Raw genomic sequence first — 24,192 nt, forward strand, 5'->3', positions numbered from 1 at the left:
AAACCCCAGTCATAGAAACAACTGTTAAGTCTACACTTCTCCGTTTTCGTTTATTGGGTGGAAAAGTTATAAATACAGAAGAAGAAAAAAGTACGCCTACTATTAGGCCTAGTTTAGAAGCCGTTCTTTCATGTTCCGTGCCAAATGCAAATGCATCAAAATGAATATGAAACAATCGACTTCATTTGCACTGGGAAGAACTGCTTCTAAACTATGCTTTGCTGGTGTTGACTGGAATGGGCTCTTTTCCGGTAAAGAAGATGATGGCTTCGTTTCGAGACTTCTTTGAAGTTCTCCATGTTCACAAGTAGGTATCAAATACACCATCGTCCTTCTCTGATAGGTCGCTTCTGTTTGACTGTAAACTTGTTTTGTCTTCTGACAGGTCGCTTCTGTTTGACTGTAAACTTGTTTTGTCCTCGTCATACCCCGCGTTCCTGCGCCCACTGAAGCAGACTTGTCCAGCGATGTCGGTAGTTTGGGCAAGCGCACTCATGACTGGTTGTGTGACTGTGCTGATCCGTTGTTTTGTGAGGGAAAACTCGGCTTGACTGGGGAATGATGTTCTACCTGTAAATTCAAAGGAAACTTGATGGTTCAGATTGACAAAGAAACTGGGCGTTTTTCCACCGAGTCTGGGTAGACGGTGATTGACAATTTGCTCCCTTCTCCTTTCATCCTACAGTACCCCCGTAAACCGAATACGTACTTCATGGTAGAGAATGTCAACTACTTGATGGAATATACTTACTTATTTTTCGGATTCTCCACGACGCGGGTCGGAGGCCACACAGCCCAAGTACAGAGCCAACAGCGTGTTGATACCCGCGTCTGTAGCGGGCGTTCATCTTGCCGTAAAGGAAAGGGTTACAAAGCGCGTACAACAAAGAAATCATTCCCGTGAATAGTACAAGCGAGTGGGGCGACTCTTCATTCCGAATGAGCGTCACAATATTATTTACCTGTCAGAAAAGAGAATACATGTGATTCGAACGAGTGATGTCGTACGACGAGTGAGGGAGATTGGAAGATATTGGGCTTGAAATAGGTGACGAAAGCGACTAAGGTCAGCAACAGTAACGAAATACGAGAGATGTATAGCAACAGTGACGAAATGCGAGAGATGTATAGCAATAGTGATGCAATACGAGTAATGGATAGTAACAGTGACGCAATACGAGTAATGGATAGTAACAGTGACGCAATACGAGTGATGGATAGCAATAGTGACGAAATACGAGTAATGGATAGTAACAGTGACGCAATACGAGTAATGGATAGTAACAGTGACGCAATACGAGTGATGGATAGCAACAGTGACGCAATACGAGTAATGGATAGTAACAGTGACGCAATACGAGTGATGGATAGCAACAGTGACAAAATACGAGTGATGGATAGTAACAGTGACGCAATACGAGTGATGGATAGCAATAGTGACGAAATACGAGAGATGGATAGCAATAGTGACGCAATACGATTGGCAATAGCGGCTGTGAAGAAATGCGATTGAGGATAACACTAGTGAATGAAAAAAGAGCGCTTTGTTAACGTGTAAGAATTGGGAGGGGCGACAATACGTCACTTGAACTAATACAGTGGAACCCAATTGCAAAGAGCACGGACCCCAAACCCGTCTTCCTACCCAAACCCGTCCTTCTACCCAAACCCGTCCTTCTACCCAAACCCGTTCTCCTACCCAAACCCGTTCTCCTACCCAAACCCGTCCTTCTACCCAAACCCGTCCTCCTACCCAAACCCGTCCTCCTACCCAAACCCGTCCTTCTACCCAAACCCGTCCTCCTACCCAAACCCGTCCCTCTACCCAAACCCGTTCTCCCACCCAAACCCGTCCTCCTACCCAAACCCGTTTTCCTACCCAAACCCGTTCTTCTATCCAAACCCGTCCTTCTACCCAAACCCGTCCTTCTACCCAAACCCGTCTTCCTACCAGTGCGGTTTTATCAAGCGTTTTTGTACAGAAATTTTTTTTAACTAAAAACATTCGCAGTATAACAACGGTGACTGTTATGATAATGTATATTTTACTCCATAGCCTTTGAAAAATCAAAGATACGTGGAATTGTCCGCTTTTTTTTCGCATTTGTTTTTGTATAAGCTATTCATATATAGCTGATATTTGGCTGTTTTGGCTTTCCCAACAGCGTCTATACCTACAAGTATCCACAGCGTATTGTTCATTGATAGTGTTAATTGCATTGATGACGCCACCAACAGAAAGAAAGCGGTAACGAGCAAAGCGAGAACAAAGATGCACACGGATAAAGAGCAGTTAAGTGTAGGGGATCAAACTACGCAGATTAATTGCATTACTTGTGAAGATTGTGGTTTGGGAGTAACTAGCTTTGTTGGTGTAGAAATTGGAATGTTTTGTCTATGCAATTCTCTAAATTTAATGCCATTAAATTAATCTTTGTATTGTATGTTAGTGTAGCAAGATTTGCCAGGAAGAAGAAAAAACTTTGCCTATTTGCTTCGCTCATAAAATATTCCTTACTTGAGAGGACTTATTATAAAAGTGTATTCTTACCAATATTGGAAGCCAGCTTATGTAATACAGAATAATCACAACCGCCAGCATGATTGTGAGTTTTCTCACTTCTATGACGCCCTGAGAACGGGGTACTTTGGCAAGGTGTTTCGGAGAAATCTTTCTCTTTGTTCTGTCATTTTTCGCTACTCCCATGACTAGCGCAAGCTTGGAGGCATCAGAGGCTAGTTTTTCCACCATGTCACTTTGCCGTTTGATGAACTTTAGACTAGATAATTTAGCCGCTACATAACAAGATAAGACCACGGCGAGTAAGAGAAAGGAAAACGCGAGTATTACGATGGCGTACTCCGTCCCCAAATCGTACAATTGGTATAGACAATTTCCATCGTGATAGCCAGAATGTCCAACGTTCAAGAATGGTAAAATACCGAAAAATATTGAAATAATCCATAGCAATGCAACGAGCTTTTTGGCTTTAGAAATTGTGACAGTAGTGTGATACTTTAGAGGGGAGACGATTAAAAATGTTCTTTCCAGGGCGATGATAGTAACTGTTCCAGCTGAGGCGAAACGCATGGTGTTGACAATGATAACAAAAGCGTCGCACAGACTCTTAGCCCAAGGCTGCTGGACGAAATAATTCATAAATATGACGATCTGAAGGGGGATCAATCCATCCACAAAATCCGCCAAGGATAGCGAAAACAATAATACGTCGGTAACTATGAGGTTTCTTTGACAACGTAAAGATACCAATACAAGAAGATTCCCCAAAACAACAAGCACAATGGCAGGTTCCAGGATCAAGCCAATCGTCAGGGGACTGAGAGGTGGCGTGTCCGTAGTACTACAGCGATGGACTGTTGAAGTATTTGTCAAGCCGTCAAAGCAGGTTTCATTTAGGCTCATCTCGTTTATCCCAAACATGGGGTTTGTTCATCCATGGATTAGAGCCTTTTCACACTTCTTAAAGACTGCTTAGAAAAAGAAGACGATTCGCACGAGTCCGCCGACAGTCTACGTTATCTTCTTTTTCCACACGCCGACAAAACAGCACATTTGCTACTCTTGAGATGCCTTCACAGTACGGTAAACAAAACGTTGTCAAAATCTATTCAAAAGTATTCAATTCAAGCCCTGGGGTCAAAAGCTCACTTTCTTTAGGAATTCGCTATTCATCTTTTGAGGTGGTCCTGTTTTCTTGCGCTGATTGGTGGGCTTTGTGCTTCGCTGACTTGCGGTTATGTCGGTCAAGCTCATCACATAATTTTCAATGGCTTCCAACGCGATAATGAAATTACTTTTGAGATTGTTTACAAACTTTGAACAGGGCGAACTACTAAATGATTATGTTCATTGAACAAGAAACTTCAAATTATTAAACTTTCCCTAATTTGAAGGAAATAAACACACTTATCCGAGGATACCACGGGGTCTACACAATAACCAAAACCCTCTCATTAATATTAATATTGTATTTGTATCCTGTTTTATGACTTATTCCCTAGGGAGTCTTTTTATAATTTATATATGAATGTTTCACCCTACTTAGCATATAACATGATTATGAATGTAATTCTGAGTATCCGTTCTGAAGCAATAAACTCATCCATATTGATCTAGAATGATTACTAAATTGAATTCTTTGTTTCTTCAGTTTCAATGTTAACATCCCCCCAAGTGAGAACATTAGAACATAGCTCTGTCGTACGTCACTGTTTATTCTATAGTCAAGGAATTTTCTGTCAATTCAATATAGGCATATTGCTTGTGCACCCACGCGTTCACGGCAGCCAAATTCGTAGAATTTGGCTGCCGTGAACGCGTTTGTTTTGTTATGGTTGTGATAACTGCTTTAAACAACTCCTCAGAATAAACACAACAAAGAAAAGAATCCAACCTGCGCCATCAATGGCCAGAAACAAAGTTAAGTAATGGTTCGTGTAAGAACTACGGTACCCTGCGGCAACGCATGCGCAGAAGTAGCTATAAAACTTCAGTAAAATCCTGCCCTCTGATTGGCTAAAATACATCTTCGAGTGTTTTCCGTATCTTATCCATTGATTGACAAACATTTAAATTAAGAATAAAACAAAGGTTGCATTGTTACGACTTATCCCCGAGTTTTGTCCGAATCGTATGTTCGGAAGTTACATTTCCGACCTAGCGCTCACGTCGCCATTTTGAATTCTACATGCTTCCTCCTCGATATATTAAGACAAGTCTCTCGCTATTCATTATCTCTTCGAAAATAGTTTGAAAATCTATTGTATATACTTTAAAGAAACGCTTCTGAGTTCTGTTTGCTTGCAAACTTTGTCCGAGAAGTTAGAAAAGCTTGGTATGGTGTTCAAAAGGCAGGCATGTTGCTGCCCAAACCACGAGGCTTGGTGTGGCAGTAAGCCTTCAGATGTGGAACAGAGGTCCCTGAGAAAGGCGAACAGAGTAGAGAAAGTTTTCTTGGAGCTAGATGACAAAGGCAAAAAGGGCTGGTCTAGAAGCATTTGTACATACTGCCGACAGCGAGTCGATTTGGAGCTTGGAAACAAACGCATGAAAACTTCACACGAGGTGGGAAAAATGATCTTTCTCAAAGTCAATGTTCTGTCGCTTGCCGTATAGATTCTGCTGTTTCTGTACTTGACCAGTCTTGATCCTCCTTTTCAATTTGTTATTTATTTCGAAAATCAAAATTGCAGAGCTGTAGAGATGAAACTGCCTCAAGTTCCAGCGTGTTTTTCCAACCGGAAACCTCTGAGACCAGCGCCGCTGCTGAAGCCGCGTTAGAACCATTCCAGGTAAAAAATTCATAGGTCAATAAGTACTTGAGAGACAAATAATTGGTTCAGAAGGGAACGAAATATTTTACTCGTTCTATTTTACTAAAGAGTTTTATTACGGGAAGTTGTCATTTGAGTTTACGATGTGAATATGTAAATATAAGTTATTTGAGCCTGATTTATAAGCTGGTTGAAATGTAAATACCAACAAGCCCGAATGTATTCCTTGAATGTAGCGAAACATCCTGGGGTTTGACACCCTGAAATTTAGGTACAGCAAACTCCCGTCTAAGTGAAAGAATTGTAAGCAACAATGTCTTTCTTCATTTTCATTAGCTGACAGCCCTTGTAACACTGTTTTTAGTTCCTGACGTGTCTGCTTCTGAGGGAGTTGACTGTAGTTGCCTTGTATTTTTTATAAGTTCTGATATTCAAGAAATGAAGTTGAGAAGGAATCTTAAGTTTGTGTGTACTTTTTTTACAGGACATTGAGGAAACCTCTGCACTAGGGCAAATTTTGCCGTCATCAGTTGATGCTGTACGACTCATGAAAGCATCAACTAAACTAAGGGACATAGAACTAAAGGACATAGAACGATGCATTGAAGTAGAAGATACATAGTAGGCCATGAGGACTCACTATGTATCGAAGACGGAGACCCCGATTATAAGCTGGACACTCTCGACTTCATCAATGAGCTTATGGAATAAACCTTGCTTGCGGCTTGTTTTAAGAAAATATTGTGTGTTCTGTCTGTGTCGATGAAATAATAATTAGAGGGCTGCTACTACTGTGAATTCCAGTAAACTTTATTGCTGTGGCTTGTATGCGATAATAGTTGTATTGAGGATCGAATAAAGCAAAATTGGTAACTTTATTTAAAGGCGTGAATCGTTTTAGTTGTCAATCTTAATATGAAAATCGTTGTCAAAAATCTTTGAAAGAAAAAGTGACTTTCTTTGGAAAGCTAAATTCTACCGCACTAACAGGCTTTTGGAAATGTGAGACCGTATTTTCACACGTTTAGCCAGCGGAATGTTTGCTTTGGCAAGAGACAAAGCGCAAAATTGTAATAAGTGAAGTATAAAAAGTTATTAGCAGATATCCGAAAGGGATTTCTCCATGCTCCGAACATACGATTTTAACAAAAATGCAAAGGTTGAAAGCTTTCTTACTTCGAACCTAAGCCCCCTAATGAATATGAGTGCAAGAGCACTTATTTCAGAGAAATGTGACTCCAAAGTTCAAATTTGGCGGGCAGAGCGTCTTGAACCAATAAGCATAGCAATATTAATTAGATTAGTTAAAAAGATAACGAACCCCTATTGCCGCAGGACCTATCGATTCACCGTAGTTCTTACACGGAGCATTACTTAATTTATATCTTCAAAGCCGTTTATCGAAAAATCTCAATAGTCTTCTAGAAATAGACTAATCAAGAGCTTGGACTGCCTGTGTTTGTTTGTGATTGCGAACACTCTGAGCTTTATCGCATGTCAATCAGCGCGTATCATTTGATCGGATAAAATGAACAGAATGCGCATTTTTATGCAGCCTGATAGGGTTCCCTGTGGTTAGTAAGAGTTGTGACGTCAGACTCTCTCCAGGCTTTCTTTTCTTTTGTCTCACAGCAATCTCGTACCCAGGGTCCTCTGGGTAATTTTCAATATGGCGGCGATGTCTGGTCCATTTCCACAGGTAGACCGACAAGAGCATTTTGACCGACAGACTGCTTATATGAGCACGGTGGAATGAGGAATGGGAATTCTGACAAGGTACGACCGTTATTATCGCCCTCTTTGACATATTTTTGCGTGTAAAGCCTTTTACATATCTCCCGATTAAAACCATTCGAGCAAACTTTCCTGGCAGCTCCGGGAAACACCAGTGTAGCATTAATGTCTTCAATTTAATTAGCTGCACTGACTGTTATGAGCAGATATATGTACAATACAAAGGAACCTGAGGTACCTGCACATTAATGGGGAGGCAATAACCAGGATCCCATGCCTGTCTTAGTCGGTTACGCCACGCACAGCTCGCTGAGGTGTAAAAAATATAAAAAATATCGGGGTCTTTTTCATGCTATCGTCTCTTGGGAGTTGGGGTGTTGCTAAAGTAGTGTGTTGGGATTTCGTCATCACGCACAGAACGCTGTTCTCACTTGGACGTAAGAGCACGCGCAGAGCACGTGATTGTCGGATTCTCACCTTCTTGTAGTATGCGCTTCCGTTTGCGCCTACACTTGCGCTTGCGTCCTAGTGAGAACCAGCTTTTAGCATTTTGTTCTCCTGTGCTCAGTCGCGCAACGTGCATATCTTTCGTGAAGAAAAGTTAACTGAATTACGCTGAATGTGCGCGATCTTTAAATAGTTCATGTACCATGCTAGCAGAGCTTTTTCCTGTTTGTTTCTATCAGTTCACTTATATAAATGTAAAAATAAGATTCAAGAAAGAAACAAAACAATAGTGCCATGCGAGACATATTTGCTAAAACAGACTTTAATTACCATTAGTCTCCCATGCCCGCCATAGCATCGTCCGCGGCAAAGCCTTTTCGTTCGCTAAGTAAACGAGTTGCCGCATTACCATGAAACATAATCTATCCGCGTTGCCTTTTGAGATAAAGCTTTTATTATTGTTTGTTCTTCTCTTGGAGAGTGGTTTCTTTGAAGGTGAAAGATTTGCCGACAACCAATGTCGCCGGAGAGCTTTCAAAATGCGTATGGATTTGTATGTATGGGATACCTGTCTATTGGTTAAACCTCTAACCGGTATTCCTGTGCATTTAGGCATTGGTCGTCATGCAATTAAAAAGTATGATCCTATGACCTGCCAACCCTAACCCTAACCCTACATGAAGTACTGACCATGTCATGCATAACGTGCTAACGCAATTAATGAGCCTTTTTTGCAACAGTAAAAATTTCCTTTGTTATGTCTGACAGTAAAGGGTCGGTACCCTTTACTGTCATTAAAAATAATCTGAAAGATGATCTAAAAAGTCAACATTCTAAAAACCCAATTTTAACATTTTTAACAGATGGAGTCATTGGATTGTTAATAATATTGATCGTCCATTTGTAAGACAAACACTGTTTTGTTAGCTCAATGGCTGGCTATGTATACCCGCTCTTTACAGGCCCCAGGTAAGTTGACATTCCGCGATTCCGGGGCTATCAGATAAGCGTCAAGTTTTGACACTGATGTGACTAGCATTGGCTGAAGTGAGTGCGAACTACAAAGCATTATATACCGTTAAAAGCGGTGTTTCGTTACCTTGGATAGTCTGTTGAAATTCTATTTCCATTGACACTTTAACATAATCCTTGATCATAAAGACTCATTCGTCAAAAAATCAAATATAATAAGCTAGAACATTTATCACGTTCCGGAGTAAACTTGAAGTAAACTCAAAGGAGCTACGTTCGACAAACGAGAAATGGTTGATGGTTTTGTAAATGATTCAGTGGAAACACACGCCACCTTTTTTTAATCGCACAAGCCAACCTCCTAGAGGCTGGTAATTGATGTAGGTTAGTAATACCGTACAGTTGTACTCTTACAGTTTTTTGGATTTTTCCAGACATAGATGAGTTGGTAAGAGAAACAAAAAACCTTTTTTTTTTATAATAAAACAAATAACCTTTTAGCCAAGAAAATAAAGTCAGTACAGTATAACGTTTAGCTTTTGATGCCCAACAGCAAATATTTTATATTTTTGATCTCCTGAACACTTCACCCAACCAGACACCACAAACAAAGAAATATTAAATGCTATACATATTTTCGAGAATTTTCTATTCTTTATCATTCTAAATTATATACTTAACATGCTGTTAAAGTAAATTAGAAAAAAATAATTAAATGATGAAATTGGTGCTGTATACTCATGCCTAGATTATTATTCGAGATTTGGTCTTCATATGTATATATATAATAATGATATATTATTGTTTACTTTTTCAACACCAGAAAAAAGACCACCGTTACAAATTCTTTGGCCATGACCTTTCAATTTGGATATGAAAAGTCTAACAAGGCGGCGTCAAAAACAAAGATTCTTACGGATAACAACTCGATATTTACCGGGCATTACAATTGAAGTAGCGGTTGAAGGTTCGTTTTTAATTTAAAGCTGCATATATACCGTACCTCCGGGGAAAGCTTCATAGATATCCTCAAGACAGCCTTGGCAATGGAGCTCTCAAACGTCTCCAGTTCAACAAACACATCCGCGCCAGCTCAAATAGCCTCAAGTTTGCCATTGTCAATGGTAATGGTGCTCGAGTTGGCATGCATCACTGTAATCCTTGGTAATCTACTGGTAATACTCGCCTTCTGCAGCTACAGACAGCGAACTGCTCCAGATATCCTCATTCTCTCGCTGTCTCTAGCAGATTTTTTGGATTCCGGTATCGCTCTTCAGATGGTCGTCTTTATCAAGTATCTCCTACGCTTTCCTTGGACTCAGCGCTCGTGTGATAGTTTTATTGTGCTGCTATACACGTTTAGGACTGCTTCTGCGAGCACGGTCACCTTTATGGCCGCTGAACGAGCCTTGCTGTTGGTATACCCCATTAGACACAGAACAATGGTCACCATCCCGAGAACCTCTAAACTCATCCTCGCCATTTGGGTGTTTTCTTTAGTCTGTGGAGGACTTTCGTTCATAGGAGTCGGTCACTCAAGCTTTCATAAACACGAAAAGGCCTGCCCCTACCAACTCTACGATATTGGCATCGAGTACGCCATCTTGTTTGAGGTGCTTGGGGGTCTCATGCTACTTGTTACTCTTTTGTCATTCATCGCCATCAAGGTCTCAGGTCGAAAATTTCTGCGTCGCCAGTCGATGATGAAAATGCCATTACGTAAGGTCAGTAAGCAGGCATTGTGCGAGGAATACTCGAGCCGTAGCCGAGGGCGTGGAGGCTCGCGTGCCCACGAGACTGCAGGTATGACGAGTGTGCGTCGTCTGACACTCATGATGGCTATTGTTGTCGTCGTGTTCTTCGTTAGCTGGATGCCTTTTCTGGTAAGTATGAATACTAAGCCTTTATTATGGACGAAGGTCGGGTCGTGGCTAGCGGGTGTCAAAGAAGGATAGATGCACGTTTTTTATCAATACTAAAAATAGATAATATTTATGCTAATGTTGTGCTTTTGTCCCAATCAAGAGAGCACAAGATAAGAGAGGGACACTTTGGTATTACCCGCGCGCCATATCGATTCCGAATCTGGCTATTTTTAGTAACCACCACCCCACCACTGCGCGTGAGCATTTTTACTCACCCTTCCCCCGCGCTTTGGCATTTCCATCTTGTTGTTTGCCGCTGTTTTGTGACTTGAAACCGAAAAAAAAAACACCCTATTTGCACAAATACCACCGAAAATTTCATTCTAGCATCAAGGAAACGGGCAGTTGCGGTTTATTAAGGGGATAGTACTTCGAGGATTGCAATATTTCGAAAACGAGATTTTATTCGAAATCAAGAGCGGAAAACCTCGTGCTTCAAACACCGTTTTCGCTCTAACTTGCTGCTTCTTCGTGGTTTCACAACATTCATTATCTTCCTAATGGTCAAACGAAATCTGTAAGTTAGACATTAGATATGATATTGATTTTTGTAAATATTCCGGTGAATTGAGAAGGAATCCTTGAAAAATACATTTCATAAACCTATCCTTGTAGGGAGGAAATGCATTTTTTTGATGATCAAAGCCAGCAAGCTGAAGTATCTGAGCTTTTGTAATAGTGAGGAAATAATGAGGGAGATATTACTGTACTTCTTTGATGTTGTTATTATTATATGTCATATTATTATGTTGTTATTATACAAGCTGGAGTCGGGATATGAATCAAACGTGGTATCACAGCCGTTTTATCGCTCGTCTGTTTTTTCTTTCTTCTTCACTTGACTTCGCCGCTCAGAAAAACAAAAACGGTCAAACTATTCAGGGATTTAGCTTTAAGTGAGTATATTTGCCAATCTTGCTTACTTAAGTAAGACTTGTTTTCTTCTTCCGAGTTATTTTAGATGATCTCTTTTCATTCCTATCGAGTTGGCAAAATAACAACAAGCAACCCGCGGGGGAGTAGGACAAAATAAAAGGAGCAAATCCTCACGCGCAGTGGTGTGGTGGTGGTTACTAAAAATAGCCAGATTCGGAATCGACATGGCGCGCGGGTAATTCATAGATCCGACGAGCGCACGAATAACCAATCAGAAAGCAGCAAATAGAAGCCAACGAAGTGCAACCCAAATGTCCCACAAATTGTACATGTCGGATGAGGTCTGTGAATCCTGCTCGGGTTTATCTAATATGGACGTTTATAGGGGTTTTCCTGGGAATTGGGAAATAAAAGACGGTCACCTAACATGATAGAAATTGATTTGTTGTCCAAACTTGGTGAAAATCTTCTAGAGAAGCATAGAAATAGATAACTACAAGTTTGGTTGTTGAATGGAAACGAACCGAATCCGGCTCGAAATACGAAAACTTGGAAATGATAAGATAAAGCGGTGCTCTCTTCGGTAGGTACTATGTGTTTATGTGCTTTCAAAGCTATTTTTGTCAACTTGCAGTGATTTAAGTGCGGGGAAAAGTAGAAGAGAATTCGCTGTTTACGCCTGACTTTTAACTAACAACAAGTTTTATCGGCAAATGTCAAGATTTACAGCAATAATACAAACGACAGTCTCCAGGCATTCTTATATGTAATTGAAGTAACCTAGGATAATATCAAACACAAGTTTAATGGTAGACCTTACACTGTTCTTGGTTTGTTTGCTTTTTGAAATTTTACGTGTTTTTCTGCAATTTGAGACCCAACTCTACACTAAAAGTGGCCGGTCAAAGAAAACAGGACTATCACTTTCTACGCTGACCGGAAAATGATTATTTTGCTTGTCCAGATTCGCAGAAAAATAACTCAAACCAATCTTTTTGCCGTGATTGCCGACTTTTTGTGGGACATTTGTGGGTGTTATTGCATCATCTCTTTCCTGATTGGCTCATTCGTGCGCGGGTGATTGACATGTCGAATCTATGAAAAGCAGTGTCTCTCTCTTATCTTATGCTCTCTTGTCCCAATAAATGACTTACTCCACACAAAATATCTCCAGACATTAGTGGGCCCATTCAACTATTTACACTTGTCTGTTAAAGGCCATATCTTTTTTAACAATAAAAATTGTTGCTGCTACTATCACATCATGGTAACATCCAGGCATATCAACCAATCTTGACATTAAGGCGGTGAAAGGCAGTTGTGGCGGTACTTAACAGTGAGGATGGGGATATTATATCTACAGGAAATGCACACTTTCTTTTGAAGATTTATGTACAGGCGCTTTAACCTGCTCACTTTTCTAGTGCCTCACTCTGTACAGGCGCTATAAGCTACTCACTTTTCCAGTGGCTTACTCTGTACAGGTGCTATAAGCTACTCACTTTTCCAGTGCCTCACTCTGTACAGGTGCTATTACCTACTCAATTTTCCAGTGCCTCACTCTGTACAGGCGCTATAACCTACTCACTTTTCTAGTGCCTCACTCTGTACAGGCGCTATAACCTACTCACTTTTCTAGTGCCTCACTCTGTACAGGCGCTATAACCTACTCACTTTTCTAGTGCCTCACTCTGTACAGGTGCTATAAGCTACTCACTTTTCCAGTGCCTCACTCTGTACAGGCGCTATAACCTACACACTTTTCCAGTGGCTTACTCTGTACAGGCGCTATAAGCTACTCACTTTTCCAGTGCCTCACTCTGTACAGGCGCTATAACCTACTCACTTTTCTAGTGCCTCACTCTGTACAGGCGCTATAACCTACTCACTTTTCTAGTGCCTCACTCTGTACAGGTGCTATAAGCTACTCACTTTTCCAGTGCCTCACTCTGTACAGGCGCTATAACCTACACACTTTTCCAGTGGCTCACTCTGTACAGGTGCTATAAGCTACTCACTTTTCCAGTGCCTCACTCTGTACAGGCGCTATAACCTACACACTTTTCTAGTGCCTCACTCTGTACAGGTGCTATAACCTACTCACTTTTCCAGTGCCTCACACTGTACAGGCGCTATAAGCTACTCACTTTTCCAGTGCCTCACTCTGTACAGGCACTATAAGCTACTCACTTTTCTAGTGCCTCACTCTGTACAGGTGCTATAACCTACTCACTTTTCTAGTGCCTCACTCTGTACAGGCGCTATAAGCTACTCACTTTTCCAGTGCCTCACTCTGTACAGGCGCTATAACCTGCTCACTTTTCCAGTGCCTCACTCTGTACAGGCGCTATTACCTGCTCACTTTTCTAGTGCCTCACTCTGTACAGGCGCTCTAACCTGCTCACTTTTCTAGTGCCTCACTCTGTACAGGCGCTATAAGCTACTCACTTTTCTAGTGCCTCACTCTGTACAGGCGCTATAAGCTACTCACTTTTCCAGTGCCTCACTCTGTACAGGCGCTATAACCTACTCACTTTTCTAGTGCCTCACTCTGTACAGGCGCTATAAGCTTCTCACTTTTCCAGTGCCTCACTCTGTACAGGTGCTATAAGCTACTCACTTTTCCAGTGCCTCAGTCTGTACAGGCGCTATAACCTACTCACTTTTCCAGTGCCTCACTCTGTACAGGCGCTATAAGCTACTCACTTTTCCAGTGCCTCACTCTGTACAGGCGCTATAAGCTACTCACTTTTCTAGTGCCTCACTCTGTACAGGCGCTATAACCTGCTCACTTTTCTAGTGCCTCACTCTGTACAGGCGCTATTACCTGCTCACTTTTCCAGTGCCTCACTCTGTACAGGCGCTCTAACCTGCTCACTTTTCTAGTGCCTCACTCTGTACAGGCGCTATAAGCTACTCACTTTTCTAGTGCCTCACTCTGTACAGGCGCTATAAGCTACTCACTTTTCCAGTGCCTCACTCTGTACAGGCGCTATAACCTACTCACTTTTCTAGTGCCTCACTCTGTACAGGCGCTATAAGCTTCTCACTTTTCCAGTGCCTCACTCTGTACAGGTGCTATAAGCTACTCACTTTTCCAGTGCCTCAGTCTGTACAGGCGCTATAACCTACTCACTTTTCCAGTGCCTCACTCTGTACAGGCGCTATTACCTGCTCACTTTTCTAGTGCCTCACTCTGTATACAGGCGCTATTACCTGCTCACTTTTCTAGTGCCTCACTCTGTACAGGCGCTATAACCTACTCACTTTTCCAGTGCCTCACTCTGCACAGGCGCTATTACCTGCTCACTTTTCCAGTGCCTCACTCTGTACAGGGGCTATAAGCTACTCACTTTTCCAGTGCCTCACTCTGTACAGGCGCTATAAGCTACTCACTTTTCCAGTGCCTCACTCTGTACAGGCGCTATAAGCTACTCACTTTTCTAGTGCCTCACTCTGTACAGGCGCTATAACCTGCTCACTTTTCCAGTGCCTCACTCTGTACAGGCGCTATTACCTGCTCACTTTTCTAGTGCATTACTCTGTACAGGCGCTATAAGCTACTAACTTTTCCAGTGCCTCACTCTGTACAGGTGCTATAACCTACTCACTTTTCCAGTGCCTCACTCTGTACAGGCGCTATAACCTGCTCACTTTTCCAGTGCCTCACTCTGTACAGGCGCTATAACCTACACACTTTTCTAGTGCCTCACTCTGTACAGGCGCTATAAGCTACTAACTTTTCCAGTGACTCACTCTGTACAGGTGCTATAAGCTACTCACTTTTCTAGTGCCTCAGTCTGTACAGGCGCTATAACCTACTCACTTTTCCAGTGCCTCACTCTGTACAGGCGCTATAACCTGCTCACTTTTCCAGTGCCTCACTCTGTACAGGCGCTATAACCTACTCACTTTTCTAGTGCCTCACTCTGTACAGGCGCTATAACCTGCTTACTTTTCCAGTGCCTCACTCTGTACAGGGGCTATAACCTACTCACTTTTCCAGTGCCTTACTCTGTACAGGCGCTATAAGCTACTAACTTTTCCAGTGCCTCACTCTGTACAGGTGCTATAACCTACTCACTTTTCCAGTGCCTCACTCTGTACAGGCGCTATAACCTACTCACTTTTCCAGTGCCTCACTCTGTACAGGCGCTATAACCTGCTCACTTTTCCAGTGCCTCACTCTGTACAGGCGCTTTAACCTGCTCACTTTTCTAGTGCCTCACTCTGTACAGGCGCTATAACCTACTCACTTTTCCAGTGCCTCACTCTGTACAGGTGCTTTAACCTGCTCACTTTTCCAGTGCCTCACTCTGTACAGGTGCTATAAGCTACTCACTTTTCCAGTGCCTCACTCTGTACAGGCGCTATAACCTACACACTTTTCCAGTGCCTCTTTCTGTACAGGTGCTATAACCTACACACTTTTCTAGTGACTCACTCTGTACAGGCGCTATAACCTACACACTTTTCCAGTGCCTCACTCTGTACAGGCGCTATAACCTACACACTTTTCCAGTGCCTCACTCTGTACAGGCGCTATAAGCTACTAACTTTTCCAGTGACTCACTCTGTACAGGTGCTATAAGCTACTCACTTTTCCAGTGCCTCACTCTGTACAGGCGCTATAACCTGCTCACTTTTCTAGTGCCTCACTCTGTACAGGCGCTATAACCTACACACTTTTCCAGTGGCTCACTCTGTACAGGTGCTATAAGCTACTCACTTTTCCAGTGCCTCACTCTGTACAGGCGCTATAACCTACTCACTTTTCCAGTGCCTCACTCTGTACAGGCGCTATAACCTACTCACTTTTCCAGTGCCTCACTCTGTACAGGCGCTATAAGCTACTCACTTTTCCAGTGCCTCACTCTGTACAGGCGCTATAACCTACTCACTTTTCCAGTGCCTCACTCTGTACAGGCGCTATAACCTACTCACTTTTCCAGTGCCTCACTCTGTACAGGCGCTATAAGCTACTCACTTTTCTAGTGCCTCACTCTGTACAGGCGCTATAACCTGCTCACTTTTCTAGTGCCTCACTCTGTACAGGCGCTATAACCTACTCACTTTTCCAGTGCCTCACTCTGTACAGGCGCTATAACCTACTCACTTTTCTAGTGCCTCACTCTGTACAGGCGCTATAAGCTACTCACTTTTCCAGTGCCTCACTCTGTACAGGTGCTATAAGCTACTCACTTTTCCAGTGCCTCACTCTGTACAGGTGCTATAACCTACTCACTTTTCCAGTGCCTCTTTCTGTACAGGTGCTATAACCTACACACTTTTCTAGTGACTCACTCTGTACAGGTGCTATAACCTACTCACTTTTCCAGTGCCTCTTTCTGTACAGGTGCTATAACCTACACACTTTTCTAGTGCCTCACTCTGTACAGGCGCTATAACCTACACACTTTTCTAGTGCCTCACTCTGTACAGGCGCTATAACCTACTCACTTTTCCAGTGCCTCACTCTGTACAGGCGCTATAACCTGCTCACTTTTCCAGTGCCTCACTCTGTACAGGCGCTATAACCTACTCACTTTTCTAGTGCCTCACTCTGTACAGGTGCTATAACCTACTCACTTTTCTAGTGCCTCACTCTGTACAGGCGCTATAACCTACTCACTTTTCTAGTGCCTCACTCTGTACAGGCGCTATAAGCTACTAACTTTTCCAGTGACTCACTCTGTACAGGTGCTTTAACCTGCTCACTTTTCCAGTGCCTCACTCTGTACAGGCGCTATAAGCTACTCACTTTTCCAGTGCCTCACTCTGTACAGGTGCTATAAGCTACTCACTTTTCCAGTGCCTCACTCTGTACAGGTGCTATAACCTGCTCACTTTTCTAGTGCCTCACTCTGTACAGGCGCTATACCCTACTCACTTTTCCAGTGCCTCACTCTGTACAGGCGCTATAAGCTACTCACTTTTCCAGTGCCTCACTCTGTACAGGCGCTATAACCTACTCACTTTTCCAGTGCCTCACTCTGTACAGGCGCTATAACCTACACACTTTTCCAGTGGCTCACTTTGTACAGGTGCTATAAGCTACTCACTTTTCCAGTGCCTCACTCTGTACAGGCGCTATTACCTACTCACTTTTACAGTGCCGCCTCACTCTGTACAGGCGCTATAAGCTACTAACTTTTCCAGTGCCTCACTCTGTACAGGCTCTATAACCTACTAACTTTTCTAGTGCCTCACTCTGTACAGGCGCTATAACCTACTCACTTTTCCAGTGCCTCACTCTGTACAGGCGCTATAACCTGCTCACTTTTCTAGTGCCTCACTCTGTACAGGCGCTATAACCTACTCACTTTTCCAGTGCCTCACTCTGTACAGGCGCTATAACCTACTCACTTTTCTAGTGCCTCACTCTGTACAGGCGCTATAACCTGCTCACTTTTCTAGTGCCTCATTCTGTACAGGCGCTATAAGCTACTAACTTTTCCAGTGACTCACTCTGTACAGGTGCTTTAACCTGCTCACTTTTCCAGTGCCTCACTCTGTACAGGCGCTATAAGCTACTCACTTTTCCAGTGACTCACTCTGTACAGGTGCTTTAACCTGCTCACTTTTCCAGTGCCTCACTCTGTACAGGCGCTAAAAGCTACTCATTTTCTAGTGACTCACTCGGTACAGGCGCTATTACCTGCTAACTTTGCTAGTGCCTCACTCTGCTACCAACAGCTTAACAACCTCGCAAGCCTGATTACAAAACGGCCTCCCCGTACTACCATATCACTGGCGGCCAGTATGGCGTCCTTCCTTCACGCTGTGGTGAACCCACTGCTTTATGGGAAGATGAGCAAGCGATATCGAAGAGGCTACATCTACGTTATGAAGCAAATCGTGGCATTCTTTTGTGGCAGGAAATCCTCACATGTACCTAGTAAGTGATCTTTTTAATGGCAAATGAGACATGCGTCGAAGGTTGTATCCCCTCAACTCTAAGCTGTCTCACAGGCGGAGCCGCAGTAGCCGTGTTCAACCCCCTCTTTGAAATAAATTTCGAAAGAATAAATTCAAATGTAAAACGAATCCCGACATTCGTTTTATATATAGTGGGCACCCTTTCAAGTGATCTTGAATGCTTCCATGAGCCCTAACGAAATATGTATTATCTTAGGACCTGAAAACACGCATAGCATGCCGGGGCAAGTAACGAATCGAGTAACGGCGCCCACTTCGCCAATAAATGATCACTCAGCATTAACCCCAGCAGTATCGCCAAACCTCTTGATTCTTGTAGGTGTATACTTTTCAAACACTGCGCATGTCACATCTCAGACAGCCGCCGACAACACCGGTTATATCGTGGGAACGGACAGCAATGGCAATACTGGAGGTAATAGTACATTTCACGCGTGTTTTTAAGGGTGTTATCCCCTACCTCTAATTCTCCATTGAATATCGCACCTCTCTGCAACAGACGCGGCGAAACCTAGATTTTCGTCTTTTTTTTGGGGGGGGGGGGGGGGGGGACTCACCGGGTTTGAAATTTCCACCGGATCCGCAATTTTTTATTCACCGCCGATCACTCAAGAAAGAAACTGGTCGGGTTGATTTAGACCCCGTCCCCACGTATACGTTTTCCTTTGAAAACGCAACCTTTTTATTACGGATATGGGTATCGTCCACACGGAAACGCAAAAACGATGACCGTAAACGGAACGATTTGAAAACGGTATCCAGAGTGGAACAATTTGAAAACGATACCCTTTTGGTGCCGTGGGGACGGACGAAAACGGAACCTTACGAAAACGATAGCGTGATAACTCAGGTCCAGTCCACTTGGAGCGCGAGTACGCATGCGCTGTAGAACTTGTTATCGTTTTCGTATCGTTTCTGCGTTTTCGTGGGGACGGGTCGAATCAAAATGGAAACGCTTCGTGTTGACGCGAATCTTTTTGAAAACGGAACAAAAAGGTTGCGTTTTCAAACGAAAACGGATACGTGGGTACCGGGGTCTTAGAAATTTCACCGGGTGCCGGGGAGGCTAAAAGCTCGTCGGGTAGGCCGAAAATTTACGTCGGGCCGGGTTTCGTCGGGACTGTTAATATAGAGGGTGTAATATCTCCTTCAATCTTTCCATCACACCTGATGGCGTAGCTTCTTTAATAGGTAAACTAAAATTTTTATTTTCCTGTGCAGACATCATCACGAGCCTTTCAAACCGTCGATATTCCAGTGAAGGCACAGAGCAAATATCAACCGGAGTTATAAATAACTATGACACAAAACACACGAGCAAAGACGATATAGCCAGAATTTCATGCGATAGTCCAACTGCTTTAGTAGATGGTGCATGTATTCTAGATGGAATTATTCCAGCTGCCACGCGGGATATTGATCTAAGAAGTCATGTATCCATAAGCATATTGTAAAAAGCTTAGTATATATATATATAATGCGTGAGTGCAGGCGTTCATATAACAGTGCTCAATACATAGGTGTAGGGCGGGATATATCTTGGTTTGTAGGAAAAAGACACGCGAACTACCGTTTCATCTCTACAAGCCTGTTTCGTGGTTGCCCACTCACTACCCACCCACTAAATCTCCTGATGAATGGGCAACCACGAAACAGGCTTGTAGAGATGAAACGGTAGTTCGCGTGTTTTTTCCTACAAACCAAGATATATATATATATATATATGCGTACGAATTGATCATGGGGTCTATAGGCCAAAGAAGGGCTTCACAGCGCATATACAAACACTTGTCACAAATATTAGATCCCCTGTTCAAACTGAAGTATATTTTCATCGATTGACGCTTAAAGAACTCTAAGAACTCTAAGTTCAAAACGAAAATTTATCGAACTAAAGCAAAAGAGCTTTAGGTATCATTATCAATAAGAATTTGCTAAAGAAAATTTGTTGGTGTAGATGGCACCTTACCCGGGGTAGAGCGATTTTCTCTATCAGCCGCTATCAAGTTTACAGCTGAGTGATCCCTCCCCTATGGGATTCAAGCGACACAATAAGCTGAGTCTGTTGGATATTAAAATTCTATTAGAAATATATATATTTGCAACGTTTTAATTTTCATATCTGCAAAAATATCGCAAATGAGAAGTATATGGGTGGTGATAATCATTGGCTCATCACAGCCCGAGAAACAAGAGTTCAAACTCGTATATAGTTGGAGGGTTTTTTTTTCAAGTGACCCAGTCCTCAAGTCACTTGAGTGTCCATTTGGGTTTTCACGCTTATTTCTCCCGAAGGACATTCCTTCTCCTCCTTCTGCGTAATTGATCATGAGGTCTATAGATCAAACGAAGAGCTTCACAACACATTTACAAAGACTTTTCACGAATATTAGATCCCCTGGTCCCTTCCCCTATGGTATTCAAGCGACACAATAAGCTGAGTCGTTTGGGTTTTCACGAATTGCAGTGAGGCAAAACCTCAAAGATTTCACGAAAATACTCGAGTTATTAAGAATGTTTTATTGTTGTTCCGATAAATAGGCAAATTACCCACCCCACAGATGGTGGAAAAACACAAAGAAACCCCAAGAAATTTCTATCTCAAAATCGAGGTTCCGCTTGAAAGACACTTGTACGTTTTGTACATGTGGAACGGAACATTCACCGTTACTCCTACCGCAAAAAAATATATATATTTCGTTTTTTGGAAAAAATCTTCTACTTTTGAACCAAATAATTCTAAAGAATTGATGGAGGCAGACTAAAATCTCGCTCTAGCTATTCAGCCAATACGCGGCGGGTGTCAACTTTGGTACCAACAGCGTTGTTACGCGGAACATTGCTTGGTAGATAAACGAAAAATAGGTTAAAGAAAATGACGAAGATGTGGCTACCAATCCCGCGGACAAACAACAACACAGCAACAAGGAATTAAACTTTGCTGGTGTGTCTACAAGGTAAATGTCAATTGTCAATAAGAAAAATTTGCGGGTGTAGACGGCACCTTACCCGGGGTAGAGCGGTTTTCTCTATCAACCTTCATGCTTACAGCTAAATGGTCCCTCCCCCTATGGGATTCAAGCGACACAATAAGCTGAGTCTGTTGGATATTAGAGCTTCATTAAAAATATATATATTTAGAATGTTATAGGTGTATTTTTAAGTGACCTAGTCCTCAGTCACTTAAGTGTCCTGAGTGTATTCACTCTTATTTGCCCTGAAGAACATTCCTTCTCCTCCCGCTGCGTAATTGATCATGGGGTCTATAGGCCAAAGAAGAGCTTCACATCACATGTACAAACACTTGTCATAAATATTAGACCCCCTGTTCACACCGTAGTATAATTTCATCGATTGACTTAACTCTTAGTTGAAAACGAAAATTTATCGAACTAAAGCAAAAGAGCTTTAGGTATCATATGGAAAAAGAATAGTATTTGATAAAGATTTCTCATTAAGAAATGACCCACTTCTTGGCCGCCAAGGGGGGGGGGGGAGTTGGAGCATACCCTGCGCACCCCCCCCCCCCCCCCCCCGTGTACGCGATTGACTTATAGTAAAATGTTTGTTTTACAGTACGTGATGGAATGTCTTTAATATTGAATTTGATCATTCGAGCAAATGTTGCCTCTCGACAAAGAGTTGCCCGATTTTCAATAACTGCTCCCAGACAGATTGTCTTTGTGCACTAGAGTGCTGTATGAGCAAATTGCATAACTAATTTAGACTATAAGGTGAATTCCATTCCCAGGTGGTATAAAAGGGGATAGCTTAGAGCAAGTCGTCACTTCTTTGCCAGATTAACCAAGAAGCTAATCAACGAGGTACAAAACGATTGATATTCTAAAAATGAGCGTGCGGTGCATCTTTTAAAAACTGCCAATGTAATAACTTGTATTTCTCATCTACCGCGCTTTTTCTAGAACTCCAAAAGATGTTTCTAAAAGTTGTTGTGGTTCTTTTGGCCGTTGAATTAAGCGTGGCCCAAAGCGCACGACAACGAGTACGACCCTTAGACAGGAAAGGTACCTTATCATTAATGCTTTAGGGACATTTCGCAGTTTGATTAAGATACCATAATTGTTTTGAATCTAATGCATTGCTAAAATTTTTATTCTTTTTTCTAGTAAGTAGAAAGAACTATTTATGATCTGGTGATATTTTTCTTTTTTTTTTTCAGCGGGCAGAAAGCGCTTTGCACCGATTTTTCCACGCCAGTGCAGCGAACAGTTTCATGGTGAATGCATGAAAAGTTGCGGGGATCTTCCACAGATGGTGGGATTGTGTCCATCAGGGACAATTTGTTGCGAAAATAGTAAGTATTGTTGTCTAAGTATATGTTTGATAAATCGTTCATGATATTTGCTAGTGCATTTTATGATTGCTGTGTAAAAGCTAATGTATTTTTTGATTGATCATTTCTAATCCCTTTTTATGGTAAATATAGGAAGAACTATTTTTGATCTGGTGATATTTTTCTTTTTTTTTCAGCGTGCAGAAAGCGCTTTGCACCGATTTTTCCACGCCAGTGCAGCGAACAGTTTCATGGTGAATGCATGAAAAGTTGCGGGGATCTTCCACAGATGGTGGGATTGTGTCCATCAGGGACAATTTGTTGCGAAAATAGTGAGTATTGTCTCTAAGTATATGTTTGGTAAATCGTTCATGATATTTGCTAGTGCATTATCTGATTGCTCTGTAAAATCTAATGTATTTTTTGATTGAGCATTTCTAATCGTCCCTTTTTATAGTAAATATAGGAAGAACTATATATTTTTATATATTTTTTTCAGAGGGCAGAAAGCGCTTTGCACCGATTTTTCCACGCCAGTGCAGCGAACAGTTTCATGGTGAATGCATGAAAAGTTGCGGGGATCTTCCACAGATGGTGGGATTGTGTCCATCAGGGACAATTTGTTGCGAAAATAGTAAGTATTGTTGTCTAAGTATATGTTTGATAAATCGTTCATGATATTTGCTAGTGCATTTGATGATTGCTGTGTAAAAGCTAATGTATTTTTTGATTGATCATTTCTAATTCCTTTTTATGGTAAATATAGGAAGAACTATTTCTGATCTGGTGATAATTTTCTTTTTTTTTCAGCGGGCAGAAAGCGCTTTGCACCGATTTTTCCACGCCAGTGCAGCGAACAGTTTCATGGTGAATGCATGAAAAGTTGCGGGGATCTTCCACAGATGGTGGGATTGTGTCCATCAGGGACAATTTGTTGCGAAAATAGTGAGTATTGTCTCTAAGTATATGTTTTGGTAAATCGTTCATGATATTTGCTAGTGCATTATCTGATTGCTGTGTAAAATCTAATGTATTTTTTGATTGAGCATTTCTAATCGTCCCTTTTTATAGTAAATATAGGAAGAACTATATATTTTTATATATTTTTTTCAGAGGGCAGAAAGCGCTTTGCACCGATTTTTCCACGCCAGTGCAGCGAACAGTTTCATGGTGAATGCATGAAAAGTTGCGGGGATCTTCCACAGATGGTGGGATTGTGTCCATCAGGGACAATTTGTTGCGAAAATAGTAAGTATTGTTCTCTAAGTATATGTTTGGTAAGTCGTTCATGATATTTGTAAAAGCAATTGGAAATGTAATTAGGGGACAACCATTCTATATTTCTGGGACCTTAATTTCATTTGCCTTGTATTAGGAAATTTTAAGCAGCCTATGCCAAGGACAACATCACCAAACATTTTTAAACTAGTTTGTTCATAACAACTCGTTTTTAGTCCCAAAAATAAATGGCTGCAATTATCAGATTATTGAAATTCCTCATATATTCACAACTATTATCTATGAGTTTTAATATTCTATTTTTTTTTCCTTTTCAGAGTAAGTCATATAAAATCAAGACATTGAGAACTGTAAGCTGATGTTTTGTAGGTCTTAGTACAATTAGTAGCAAGGACGTTAGACATAATTCATTATAAAACTGTGTCGACCATATGCGATGTACTGATATAAATAAATAATGATGATTAGTGA

At 41.9% G+C, this 24,192-nt stretch overlaps 4 protein-coding genes and 1 long non-coding RNA gene across 5 annotated transcripts; 4 read left to right on the top strand and 1 right to left on the bottom strand.

Annotated features, from left to right (window-relative positions):
* Positions 1-24: 24 nt before the first annotated feature.
* LOC116619527 (histamine H2 receptor) lies at positions 25-4,036 on the bottom strand. The gene is made up of 3 exons (XM_032384390.2): positions 2,552-4,036; positions 752-962; positions 25-570 (listed from the first exon to the last, which is right to left on the bottom strand). The coding sequence occupies exons 1-3, from the start codon at positions 3,440-3,442 to the stop codon at positions 302-304; spliced, it is 1,371 nt and encodes a 456-aa protein (XP_032240281.2). The 5' UTR covers positions 3,443-4,036; the 3' UTR covers positions 25-301.
* On the top strand, positions 937-2,598 carry LOC125559836. Its single transcript, XR_007306530.1, has 2 exons — positions 937-1,066; positions 2,166-2,598. It is a non-coding gene; the product is annotated as an uncharacterized LOC125559836 (long non-coding RNA).
* A 413-nt stretch (positions 4,037-4,449) lies between the features above and the next one.
* Positions 4,450-6,230, top strand: LOC125559834. Its single transcript, XM_048721748.1, has 3 exons — positions 4,450-5,086; positions 5,215-5,313; positions 5,780-6,230. Exons 1-3 carry the CDS (start codon positions 4,859-4,861, stop codon positions 5,915-5,917), a joined length of 465 nt encoding a protein of 154 aa, XP_048577705.1. The 5' UTR covers positions 4,450-4,858; the 3' UTR covers positions 5,918-6,230.
* Positions 6,231-9,223: 2,993 nt separating this feature from the next.
* LOC5514862 (growth hormone secretagogue receptor type 1) lies at positions 9,224-19,686 on the top strand. The gene is made up of 4 exons (XM_048724302.1): positions 9,224-10,331; positions 17,946-18,147; positions 18,508-18,603; positions 19,410-19,686. Exons 1-4 carry the CDS (start codon positions 9,495-9,497, stop codon positions 19,640-19,642), a joined length of 1,368 nt encoding a protein of 455 aa, XP_048580259.1. The 5' UTR covers positions 9,224-9,494; the 3' UTR covers positions 19,643-19,686.
* Positions 19,687-21,740: 2,054 nt separating this feature from the next.
* On the top strand, positions 21,741-24,192 carry LOC5514863. The gene is made up of 8 exons (XM_032384392.2): positions 21,741-22,012; positions 22,112-22,213; positions 22,369-22,503; positions 22,680-22,814; positions 22,982-23,116; positions 23,293-23,427; positions 23,596-23,730; positions 24,039-24,192. The coding sequence occupies exons 2-8, from the start codon at positions 22,123-22,125 to the stop codon at positions 24,041-24,043; spliced, it is 771 nt and encodes a 256-aa protein (XP_032240283.2). The 5' UTR covers positions 21,741-22,012; positions 22,112-22,122; the 3' UTR covers positions 24,044-24,192.

This window comes from Nematostella vectensis, chromosome 2 (genome assembly GCF_932526225.1).
Source record: "Nematostella vectensis chromosome 2, jaNemVect1.1, whole genome shotgun sequence".
NCBI classification, from domain to species: domain Eukaryota; kingdom Metazoa; phylum Cnidaria; class Anthozoa; order Actiniaria; family Edwardsiidae; genus Nematostella; species Nematostella vectensis.